Genomic DNA, 13,608 nt, shown 5'->3' with positions numbered 1-13,608 from the left:
CGGGTCATAAGAATAGAGCATGTCTCCTCACCAGTAATGACTTGAGAAGAAAGTCTAGGTCACTTTGGACCTGTGCTTTCAAACAGCGTGTGCTTCCACTTCAGGCTCTTTTTCCTGCTCAGTCGGAGGCTGAGGCACAATTTTTTCAGTGACCCTTTTCACGCCCAAATCTTCGGTGAAAATCCACTCAACCAAACCCCAAGATAGTCCAGGTAACATCCTCATTCCTACGATGGTCCCTCATCAGTGTCTGAGCACAATTGTATGAATTTTGTCAACATTTGCATCCATTTGGATGCTGACTGACATCCAGAATGAGGTTTGCATTTAATTGACATTTCACCTTCGTGAAACGAAAAAAACACTCATACATTTGAGCTACTCCCACAGAACTTTCCTTGTGAGTTGTGTTCAACATCACAACAGATTCTGTGGCATTTCACCTGAGCAGGAAGTAAACTTTCACAGCCACATGCTGTTCTCTTAAATCAGTCATCACAAAAAGTGAGGATTGAGCAAAACTGCTTGTATGAAAAACTCCAATGTGACCAGAGAGATGCCTTCAAGTGCACTGACTGCGAATGAGTTCTGAGAAAATGCATACTGGAACACCTCTGCTAGTGGAGAGTTTTGTTCATTTTGGGAGGGTTTACCCCTCGGATCCCCAAAAGTTTATGAACATTTCCATTGTCTATAAAATCCAGAGTGTGTGTATACATTTATTCACACAAAGATATATGTATATGTATATACATATATATATATATATATATATATATATATATATGCAACAATATTTCTGGGGCTCTCTCTATAAACATTTACACAGAACACTTTTAAGAAATCTTATTTTTGGAAATAGATAAATATCTTAGAATAAAACTATGCCATATATTCCCACAAAACTATTGCTCGAAAACAAAATGTGCTACAGCAGTTTTGTTTTTTTTCTTAATCAAAGAATTTTTTTTCATATGAATGAGTAATGATGAAGGAGTAGGGAAGAGAGTATGTATTCCGTGGTTTGGTAGCTAATTGGCTTTTGTAATTTCAATTTCTTTTTCCAGCTATGGCAACTTTTTTATAAGAACCTTCGATGAATTGAAAAGGTGCTAGTTTTAAACTTCATTTACTTGCAGAATATTTCTGAAAGAAAATGCTTTTTCCCAGTCAATTAAAAATTGATTTTAATTATTACTAGAGCAAATACATGCTATTCATTTCATATATTATATTTCAAATATATAAATAAAAATTATGATGCTAATTCCTATTTCAAATTTGTTTTATATTCATAAAAGTTAGATATCTAAGTTTTACAAAATTTACTGGCATTGAAGTTAGAAATATATAGCTTGGAATTAAAATAAAAGATTATTTTAATCTGGAGGCGGTTGGTGTTAGGGCCATGGCTCAGACTCAGAGTGACCTTATGCAAATGCACCAAAACACCGTGCTGCATTTAGCGTTTAACCTTTAGTACATATTTCATCATTCTCACAATTGTTTTTACGTGTGAGTGCATTTACGCAGCCATTGTGCCAATCCATCTTGTCCTTTCTTTCCACTGCCCTTCCTTGATAGTGAAGTAGTTGGATCACAAATTCTGTTGTATAGAGGCATGAATACTTCCCATCCTTCTTTGTTGGTTGAAACATTTTAATTTGTATTCCATCAATTCCTGGAGCCATGTTTGTTATCAAAGCCTTCGTTGCAACTTGAAGTTTTTATGTTTGTTGATCATTGTCTTGGTCCATTGGTGGATTGGAAGTGGGAAGGTGCAGCACGGTAAAGAAAGACACTGAACTGGTAGAAATTGCTTATGGTGGGGTGTAGTACCACTGGGACATTTATCAGCCATGCTAAAAGAGTGTTGTACCTCTTGCCAGGGCATACTAGAATCCAATGTGCCACATGGTTGAGATTCCCAAGGAATAGACAGAGCCTTCGAGGTGAGAAAAGGCATTCCTGGCTAGAATAAATGTATTCTGAACATTTCTGATCATGACTTCTAAACTGTTTATAGCTCTAAAAATGTCACAATTGTGAGTATTGACTGTGAGTTCTAGTTAGGCATTGCAATGAAATAATAAACCCAGAAGAGAAGTAGGGAGTGCCAAGGGAGGGACAGTGATGTCAGACTTAGTAAGACATTTGGAGGGTGGACGCATGTCTAACCTCCGTACTTAGGATTGATGTTGAATGTGACTTTTTTTTGCTCTTTTTAGTCAGAGGAGGTCATATATTGCTTTTATGGACCTTAAAGGAGACAGTGAAGAAGACTAATATCAGTTAAAACAGAACCAGGCCTACTGTTGAACAATCATCAATTTCCCATTTGAATGTTCAAGATAAAGCTGAAGGAAATTAAAACAACCATGAAAATAAAGTAATTCCTTGAATATATATCACCTGAATTTAGAGACTACCTGAAGATAACAATTTGACATATTCAATAAGGATATAGCATTAATTTTAAAAATATGATTGATGGGATGACAATAAGTGCATGACACATGAAGAATAGAGTGATGAAAAAAGAAAGAAAAGACTAAAATATATATCAGCCATGTTTCTGACATTTTCTCTTATATGTTAAAATAAGGGAAAGATATGATGAAGTAAAAGAGCTGAGGGAAGTTGCAGAAGACAATGTAAGCCAATAGAGTGACATGTGTAAGATTAGAAAGCCAAACGAGAAGAACTCCTGGACGTTTATCATGTTAACCAAAATGGGAAAAAATTCAAGGCTCCAGATGCAACATGAAAGAAGCACCAATATCATTGGGGTTATGCAAGACCAACAGTTAGGTGAGGTCACCAGTTCAAAACCACCAGCTTCTCTGACGGAGAAAGAGCAGGTTTCTACTATCATAAAGAGTTATAGTCTCAGAAACCCACAGATGATGCTCGACTCTGTGCTCCAGGGTCACCATGAACTGGCATCGACGCCATGGCAGTGAGCAGGAAGCTGGGAGAGATGTAATACTGAAGGAGTCTCTAAGAAAATTAATGAGTGATGCATGAAGTATCAAAAGAAGATTGAAGAGTTGTGCAGGCACTACCACAATCAACGCAAGAAGAGTTTCCTCACCCTTTCACCCATTATTATTAGTTCTCAATGATTGCACAATTCTTTTTTTTTTGTTTTGTTTTTTTGTTTGTTTGTTTTTTCCTAGCCCTTGCCCTAGCCCGATTGCACAATTCTTTTTGGAATTTTTAGCCATTGAATTGTGCGGTATGGGAATCACAGGTCAGTGAAAATGCTAAGCATTCAAGACGATAGAAGAAGCTCACGACCACTACATCCAAAAGGGTTGGCTGATACTCAGCAATTTCAGCAGCAGTAAGTAGGAACTTATGTTATTGAAGAAAACAAAAATGAAATAACTGGAGAAAAGTAAAGTTTCAGAAATTGATAAAATAACAATGAAAATGTTTCAACCAATGCAGGGAACACTGGAAGTGCTTGATGGACTATGCCATTTAAAAGGGGGAGAAACAATTATCAGACTGGATCAGATCCAAATTTGGGCCCAAATTTTTTAAATGGATCAAAAATAATGAAAATGTGCTGAATAGCAACTTCACTATTAGACATAGGTGAATATTGAAAAAGAAGAAAGGAAGCGGCAGTAACCATACAGAGACCTGGTTGTACAGTATTGTTCATACGAGTGGAATGATCTGTTCTAGCTTCCAGTAAAATGGTTTTGGAAAAAAAGTCAAAACTATTTTTTTCCAATAGTAAATATCTTTGAGCTCCTGACATGTGTGTGTATGCCAGTGTTTATGAATTTTGTTGTTTTGACATTGTCCCATTGCGACAATTCTAACTCATGCTGACCCCATGCGTTTCAGAATAGAAATGATCTACAGGGTTTACTGGGAATTTTTTTTGAATGGATGCAGATTTCCAAGCTTTTTTCCCATATCACTTATTGATGGCTTTGAACGATCACATTTTGATTAATAGCCACGCAGAACTGTTTTGCTCTAGGGCCCCTTGTTTATGGATAGGCATAAATATTCCAACAAAATATACCAGTAATATAAAAATTGAGACATATATTAGTTAAAATATTTCAACAACACTTCTTTTATCCATTTTTAAATGGACATATTTTTGTTTTATTATGTTCTAGATCTTTTTCTAACTCTCAAATTATATAGAAATATAACAAACATAGCATCATTGACGCTCTTAAATTATGTGGCAAAATATCCTGGGTAAAATAAAGGTCAAAGTTAGGATTTTGTGTAAATAAGTTTTCAAAAGTACTAAAAGCAATAATCTAAAAATTCACTTATGATTTTAAAAAAATATGCAATATTAAAATACAACAGTAGGCAGAAGAACAACCCAAATAACAACAAAAAATGTTTAACTCTCTAACACTGAGGTAGTAAGTTTATCATGCCAACCTGGCTGATAAACACGTGGGGTTAAATGAAGGGCAGAGGGATAAATGACTCAGTGAGCCTCGCCTTTTGAGTTCTCAGGTCTCTTGCTTTGTGATGGTTGGACCAGAGTGCAGCTGTCTTAGCCAGTTCCCTGCTTCAACTGACAAGACTCACTTCCTGTAAGACATCCCTGAGAAGAAGCCACATGGACCTACCCCATGCAGCCCTGGGGACTGGAGCAGCCATGTGGAGACCGCTGCAAACACTGAGATGCTTAAATGTTCACTGACTCAACTTTCCTCCTGCAGTCGGCATCATTGTGTCTGTTTTGTAAGATGGAGGAGTACTCTGGACATATAGGTTAATGGGTTAATGTTGGACTTGTGGGCTTGGGCAGCACTGGGTTGGGACGTTTTTCTTGTGTGCACTGAACCTTTATATAAAATTCTCTAGTATACATGAGTGTCTGTGGATTTATTTCTCTAAAGGACCCAAACTAACACATTATGTACCAGGAGTGTGGTGGAAGCTGGAGTGGCACTAATCACTATTACTCCTAGTATCCACTTGCAGAATTTTTGCTTCCTGTCCCAGAAACCCTGCGTTCCTCGGGCCTGGAGGTCCTGGCCCTGAAGGAAGGAATTATCCCACCTAGAAACACAGCACGGATTCCACTGAACTAGCAACTGAGAATGTCCCCTGGACACTTTGGGCTTCTCATGCCTTTGGATCAACAGGTCAGGGAGGGAGTCATGGTATTGAGTGATGTGACTAATCCTGATTACCAAGGAGAAATTGGACTGGTGTTACATAATGAAGGTCTGGGTCACCCCACGAGGCAAAAAACCACAGCCAGCTGAGGTGCTTGCTGAGGGCAAAGGTAATACAGAATGGGTAGTAGAAGAAGGTAGTTCTACCTATCAATTACTACCATGTGATCAATTGCAAAAGTGAGATTTGTAATTGTCAGTGTATTTTCTTTTTTATGTGCTTATTGAATATCTTTCCTTTGTTCATATATGATATATCAGATACAACTGGACTCAGTGCATTTACATTTATATGTATGATAGATGTTTGATGATAAGTTTAAGTGTGATTTCATTAATGTCTGGAAATTATATAATTATATATGTCTAAAGAATTGTGTACAGGTACCAAGTTGGAAAGGGGTGGATTGAAATAATTAGTTTATTGTGCCAACCTGGCCGATAAACACATAGGGGTTAACTGAAAGACAGAGGGATAAATGACTCAGTGGGCTCCCCATTTCTAGTTCTCAGGTCTCTTGCTTTCTGATAGTCAGACCAAGGTGTAGCTGCCTTAGCCAGTTCCCTGCTTCAGCTGGCAAGGCTGACTTCCTGAAAGACATCCCCAAGGAGAAGCTGCATAGACCTACCTGGATGCCGCCCTGGGTGCTGGAGCACTCATGTGGAGATCCCTCCCAGAGCTGAGATGTTTACACATTCACTGACTCAGCATTTCTCCTGTAGCTGGCATCTTTGTGTCTGTTTTGTGAGATGGAGGAAGACTTTGTGGATTGGTGTTGGACATATGGGTTGATGGGTTAATGTTGGACTTGTGGGCCTGGGCAGCACTAGGTTGGGATGTTTTTCTTGATGCACACAACCTTTTTATAAAACTCTGTCTTATACATGAGTTTCTGTGGATTTGTTTCTCTAAAATACCAAGACTAACACAAACACTCTTCAAAAAACATGGAATCACATAACATTTTAAATAGAAATACTGAATATTCAACTATAGGCAACTGATATACATTCCCTGGTTAATGAAAGAGTTATAGAAGAGTTGATTTCATTAGGTAGGAAGTTAGATTTAGAACATGGAAACCAAGTCAGCCACCCTCCAGTGAGAAAACAAATGGGTGGTCAACTCAGTCAGGGTAGATGGAGTTAGACCCCCAAAAGGATCTGCTGCATGTCATCTCGAGCACAATGCCCTGTCTCTTGAGCAAGAAGAGGCCTTCGCTTCGTTCCACAGATGTGTACATGGCAGTTAGCTTAGGAATCTCATCATAACATAGTAAACTTGGAGGAACATGTGCATAGTTATTTTTGTTATGTAACCAGCATACTCTTAATCATTCACAGATGGTTATGGTGATTGTAATTCCTCCCTGGAAGGAGGGCATGACTTAGAAATATATTTATATATATATATATATATTTCCTAAGATGCGCTCCTCACAAATGAAGAGCTGCCCATCCTCTCCTTCTTTAGAACATGCTTTGCCTCATCCAATGACATTTTCATCACCTGAAATACAATTGAACGTTGAAAATTGAATGAGGACCACTAAAGAAGATTCAATGCATTTGAATTATGGTTCTGACTTAGAATGTCAAGTCAAAAGTATCATGGGTTGGCAAAAGAATAATGCCACGTTTTTCCTAGGATTACAGGCATAATGTGCCTTTGAGGTAAGGATCTCGAGGCTTGATAAAGTACAGGTGCGAAGACAAGGGAAGGCCCGCAGCAAGATGGATTGATATTATGGCAGCAACAATTGGATCAGACACAAGACTGATTGTGTGTAGAGCTCAGGTCCAGACAGAGTTTCAATCTTTTGCCCCAACAGTTGCTAAGCGTTGGGACCGAGCCACACCACCACCACTACAGAGTGATTTGGAGATAAGGTATTTTCAGGGATAAATAGGTATATTTCATTAAAATACCAGCCAAATAAGCCCAGTGGCGTTTTCTATTCTGAAACCCATGGGGTCACCATGCTTTCCAATGGGACAAGTCAACCGCAGCAAAATGCATAAACACTGACATACACACAGATGTTGGGAGCTAAAACATATTTGCTTTTTTTCCCTCCAAATCATTTTATTTGGAGTTAATACAGATAACATATTTTTCATATTTAATCATATCAAGAAGTATTGTTCAATTGCTACAAGTTTCAAAACACTCTCTTCCTTGGTGAATTCCTTAATAAGAGGTCATTTTTATTGTCCCCTTATTCCCTCCTCCCTCCCTCCCCCAACACACGCACAGCATACCACACACCCCTCGGAAACACTTATTCTAATAGTTGGTCTGTAGCTTCATCAATCCTGGGTTTCATACACTGAAAAAAAACCAAAACAAATAACACAAATTCAAGGCGGTTACCCACGATGACAATATATCTCTGAGGTAAGCCCCAATATGAACTAACAAAAAGATACAGAAAATGTTGACAACTAGATCAGGTCCAATGTGCTTCAAAGTGGGGATCAACTGAGAAAGTTTTAACTGTTCAAGTCAGATTAATCATTTTGACCATCTATACTCATCTCTCCCATGCACTCTGGCAACCAGTTTCTTCCCATCCTTCCGTTAGGGAGCCAGGGAACTCACTGGAGGGCGATCTTCTATGGACATCTCACAAACGTATGTGGGTTCCCACTGCCATCCACAACCTTCTGCAAAGCAGACTCTCACAGTTTAGGCTCCAATATTATTCCCTTCTTCAGCTTCAGATTATGTCATCTATGTCACTGGTGTAGATGTGCTTCTTCCAAGTGGACTTAGTTGACATCTCAATTGGATGGCTTCTTGTAAATTTTCCCACTCAGACATATAATGCAATTTTTCCTCTACATACAAATAAAACTTAAAAATAAACTACATTGATTATTTTGGAAAATGGAGGTTTTTGTAGATAATTTAAGCCAGATATGTGACTAATATCTAGTATTTAATTTATAAAACAGCTATAATTTTCAAATGGGCTGGAACTGATAGCATAATGCATTTAATACTTCTATGGTACACACGGAGTAACTTAAAAATATATATTACTATCAAAATATAGTGAGAAACTCAAGTGACTTAATTATTACAACTAAAAATCACTTTAGATGTGTTTACACTGAGTGATGAATATAAAACCATACAATATTTAATAAAGTAAAAAAAAATCCTTGTTCAAGTATCAACTTTCAAATATGTTGACTGCTCTATTCCATTAATTTTATTTCTAATTTCTATATTCAATGTCCATTTGTGATCATAAATTTAGCTAAATTCTAAATATGTTCAGTAAATTTACTCCAGTGTTTGTGAATTTCATGAATACAATAGCCTGGTATGCATGAGCAAATCTGATTAAGTGATTTTCTATGTTGTCACTATGTATGAAAGATGATTACCCTTTACCCACATCATAATATAAAGGGAATCATTGCTGATTTCCTGGGCATAGAATAATTGAATTTCTTCAGGTAAATTTTATGTTTCCTTTGTGCCCACAAAGACATCTGAATACTCATCAGAAGTGTAAAAATTCCAACTAGAAAGGAAAAGAGATAATTGTACAATTATTTCTTATGTCTGTCATGGATATAGCATATTAGAACATATAGACATATGCCAAAATAATTTGCTACCTGTCTTCGTCATGCTCCTTGTCTAGCACGCCATATGTTCAACCAAGACTCTTGCATAGATAAATAAACATTGAAAAAGTGAAGTAGACTTCAAGCTAAATTCACATAAACTAATCACACTGCTGCAAAATACATCCAAATATGGAATTGGTGGTATTTCTCTAATTTTTCCAGTAGCAGTTCCATAGACTCGATTGCCACTGTGAAGGCGTAGTGGTAACACATTGGGCTGTGACTTGAAAGGTGAACAGTTTGCAACCACCAGCCGCTCCCTGGGAGACTGACGGGCTCGCTCCTCCAAAGAGGAGTTAGGGCCTCAGAAACGCACAGGGGCAATTCTCTCCATTCCTATATGTTCACGATGAGTCAACATTGATTTAAGGGTAGTTAGCTAAGTTTGGGTTGTATACATAAAACTAAAACATACAAATATATAAGCATATTCACCTAAACTGCAAAACTTGTTACTCCAAATATTTTTTGCAGTTGGACAAAGATTGGTGAAAATAATTTGTATGAATATACTACAAATATAGGAAGTACATTCTGTTAAGCTCCTCAGTTAAGTTTGTGTTATAATTCCAGCATTGGATATTACCCAAGGTACTCCCTAATTTTTTCTTCATAGACACTTGGGGCACATGAAGCCACAGCGCATACTCTCCCACCTGCTCGTGAAACACAAAGACCATTTCAAGGGAAGAGCATGATTATGGCTACTGTGCTTTTGTTTTAACTTTATTGTTAATAAAATATCTGGACTTAATGTCTTAGGCTATATAAGTATCAAGTATATAAATGTACATAGCAAATCATGTCTCAGTCTCTTTTAATACTGTTAAATATCCGCATTAAAGAGGAAATACAAAGAATTTTATAAGCATGCAAATTGCAGAAGGATAGCAACTTGTTCCCAATTATCATCTCTTCTAGTACATATTTACAAGATAACGAATAAATATAAGTCTTACCTGGCAGTGTTTGTGTCATGACTGTAAAACTAATCCATGAGCCAATCTTTTAAGTTTAAACAAACATAAACGGAAACCATTGATTAAAATTGTAATTTGTTCACTTGTAACAAAAACTAGGATTTGAAAATAAAGGAATAGCTGAAAATGTATAGAAACAAATATTCTGATGAATATAATAAAGTCATAAAATCAAATAAATTACAATGAGATGCAAATAAAATGCATTATTATCTCAAAGCAAATGGATATTTAAAGTCTTAAAATACTTCAAACTATTTTAAATGAATATTATAAGATCTTTATCAATAAAATTAAGTCAGACTATCACTTTGTCTTTCAGGACATACTTGGTTGACCGTTCCAATTTCTGTGCCTAAATCATAACTTCAAATATCAATCATAACCTAAATAATTGCTATGGCTATATTTAAAATGTGTAAACATTATCAGACATATCAATCTATAAATGTAAATATACTAAAGGTTGTACTTAGTATAACATCAAATACAATTTAATTATCTATTAACATCAATAGCCTACCTCATATGTGTAGTTTGGACATGAAACCAGGGTAAACAACCATGTAAAGGGGTTATAAGTTGGACTTGGAAAACAGGCATTATTTCCTTGCATAAAAGGAGAGAAAAATGTTAATGTTGTTACATATTGCAAATTTGATCATATATTAATTATCTAATACTAAATTCTGAGCTGCACCTATATCTACCACTTGAAATGTCATCTTATATTTATAGCAACATATTTCACAAATTATTCAGAGGAGATTCAATTCCAAATGTCATGATCTTTTGACTCCAAAAGGGTATCTGTCATTTTCAAACCATATCTGCAATTAAGATGCTATAAAATTGTGAAATAAACAATGACTGTCATTTCTTCAAGTATTTGATTAAGAAACATGTAAAATTATTTGCATTATATAATATTTAAAGTGGATTAGCTATTAAAATAATAAAGTTTGTTTTTATAGTCTTATATATTTTCATAAACTTTTTCAGGATCAAGGGGATATATTTGTTTGAAGTACTAAAAAAGATTAAAACTTTCTTTGTATTAAATTAATGAGAACCCAAAGGGAATTTTATACGATTGTCATGTAAGTCAAGAAAGTGTGAAAATCTCTCATAAGAGGATTACACTGAATATTCAGTTAATATTCAGAAATATCACATAAATTATTTCTGCTCAGCAATCAGAATTGTTATTTACAATTCTCATTATACTTCACATATTGTCACCTGAATTTTGTTAGTTGCTTTTCCCTTTTCAATTCTATCAAGAAACATTTTAGATAACAAATTTATAATTATTTCAAGTTGAACTTTGAGTGTGACATTTGTAAAAGAAAATGTGATTTATAAAATTACTATTTTAGTCTTTATAGCAAGACTTAATCAGATAACAAATCAACTAATCTTTTAGTTATAACTCTAAAGTCATGATGAAATGTCAGGATGCTGTTTACAAAATTGTGTTCAAATACCACAGCGGAAAAAAAGTATAATTTCAGAATTTAAACACTGATGAGTTCAAAATAAAGATAAATACATATGTCACCACATATCACTAATTCTATTGGAAGCACTTATTTTAGTATCTATATACTCATAAAGAGAAAAGTCATAGAAAAAACTAAAATCCTATAATTAATAATAGGAAGCTATCTGTGAAATGATCTGGGTTAAGATTTCTTAACTTATTATTATCATCCATGGTAATTTCAGAATAATCAAGATCCACCGGTTGCATTTCTTTCATATAAAGTTTCTAATTAAAAGGTTGTAAAATCTTACCTTGTAAAACATACATGTAAACATAGATTATATAATTGTGTTGTTACTCACATTTGTAATAGTAATAATTACTATTATTATTTGATGTTACTAATTTAATAATTAAATTCCTGTAGTAAATTTTTTCAACTGCAAATTACTATATACTAGAGTTTTTCTAAAATGAAAGTCTGAAGGTTTTGGTGTATTTCATGAAACACTGCACAGCCCAGAATTCCCATTAGGCAAATAGGTGTAACAGGTCTTTGAACAGTTCTTGTTATGCCATTTATTGTTCCCCAAATACCTAAATTAATACTGTATCCACAATTCTAAATAATCTGAAAAGGAATGTTGCTTGCCAAAAAAATTGTTAAAAGCAAAATCTGCCTTCATCACTGGATTTATAAAGATACATTCCAGTCTCAGAAATCTACATGGCTTGTCCCATTCAGTCCAATGTGGTTGCTGAGAGTCAGCATTGGCTTGGTGGCAGTCCTATGGGGTCACTGTGAGTCAGCATTGACTCTTCTTTTCTTTTTTAATTAGGGACTCATACAACTCTTATCACAATCCATACCTATACACACATCAATTGTATAAAGCACGTCTGTACATTCTTTGCCCTAATAATTTTCAAAGCATTTGCTCTCCACTTAAGCCCTTTGGATCAAGTCCTCTTTTTTCCCCTCCCTTCCTATTCCCCGCTCCCTCATGAGCCCTTGATAATTTATAAATTATTATTTTGTCATATCTTGCCCTATCCGGCGTCTCCCTTCACCCCCCTTTCTTTTGTCCGTCACCTAGGGAGGAGGTCACATGTAGATCCTTGTAATCGGTTCCCCCTTTCCAACCCACCCACCCTCTACTCTCCAAGTATGGACCCTCACACCCCTGGTCCTGAAGGAATCATCCACCCTGGATTCCCTGTGCCTCCAGCTCCTATACGCACCAGTGTACAACCTCTGCTCTATCCAGACTTGCAAGGTAGAATTTGGATCATGGTAGTGGGGTGGGGGGAGGGGGGGGGCGAGGAGGAAGCATTTAGGAACTGGAGAAAAGCTGTATTCTTCATCGATGTTATGCCACACCCTGACTGACTCATCTCCTCCCCTAGACCCCTCTGTGAGGGAATCTCCAGTGGTCGACAAACGGGCTTTGGGTCTCCACTCTACACTTCCCCCTTCATTCACTATGGTAAGGTCTTTTTGTGTTTTTGTTTTTTGATGGTGCCTTATACCTGATCCCTTTGTCATCTTGTGATCACATAGGCTGGTGTGCTTCTTCCATGTGGGCTTTGTTGTTTCTGAGCTAGATGGCCGCTTGTTCACTTTCAAGCCTTTAAGACCCCAGACACTATCTCTTTTGATAGCCGGGCACTATCAGCTTTCTTTGCCACATTTGCTTATGCACCCGTTTGTCCTCTGTGATCATATCATGGAGGTGTACACCCAATGATATGATTTTTGGTTCTTTGATGTCTGATAACTGATCCCTTCGGAACCATGTAATCACACAGGCTGTTGTGTTCTTCCATGTGGACTTTTTTGCTTCTGAGGTAGATGGCCGCTTGTTTATCTTCAAGCCTTTAAGACCCCAGACGCTACCTCTTTAGATAGCAGGGCACTATCAGCTTTCTTCACCACATTTGCTTGTTCACCCGCTTTGGCTTCAGCAGTTGTGTCAGGAGGGTGAGCATCATGGAATGCCAATTAAATAGAGGAAAGTATTCATGCACTGAGAGAGTGCTTGAGTAGAGGCCCAAGGTCCTTCTGCCACCTTAATACTAAACCTATAAATATAGACACATAGATCTATATCCCCATCCTCATATATATATTTGCATGTACATGTCTTTGTCTAGACCTCTATAAATGTCCTTTGCCTCCTAACTCTTTCCTCCATCTCCCTTAACTTTCCTCCTGCCCCACTATCATGCTCCGCCCCCACCTGGGTTACAGCTATACCTCTTCTTTATGTAACCTTACCCTTGATAATTCCCTACCAGGTCTGTCACTGCCCCCTCACCACCA

General features: G+C 36.7%; 1 protein-coding gene across 1 annotated transcript in view; it reads right to left on the bottom strand.

Moving 5' to 3' along the window:
* Positions 1-8,582: 8,582 nt before the first annotated feature.
* Positions 8,583-13,608, bottom strand: part of TECRL (trans-2,3-enoyl-CoA reductase like) — a 119,342-nt gene continuing 114,316 nt past the window's right edge. Inside the window, exons 10-12 of the mRNA XM_075544956.1 lie at positions 10,323-10,408; positions 9,779-9,824; positions 8,583-8,710 (exon numbers count right to left, since the gene is read on the bottom strand). Coding sequence (XP_075401071.1) covers positions 8,583-8,710; positions 9,779-9,824; positions 10,323-10,408 — 260 coding nt within the window. The remainder of the gene's footprint in view (positions 8,711-9,778; positions 9,825-10,322; positions 10,409-13,608) is intronic.

Source organism: Tenrec ecaudatus, chromosome 3 (assembly GCF_050624435.1).
Source record: "Tenrec ecaudatus isolate mTenEca1 chromosome 3, mTenEca1.hap1, whole genome shotgun sequence".
NCBI classification, from domain to species: domain Eukaryota; kingdom Metazoa; phylum Chordata; class Mammalia; order Afrosoricida; family Tenrecidae; genus Tenrec; species Tenrec ecaudatus.
This window is presented reverse-complemented; position numbering and strand designations above follow the sequence as displayed.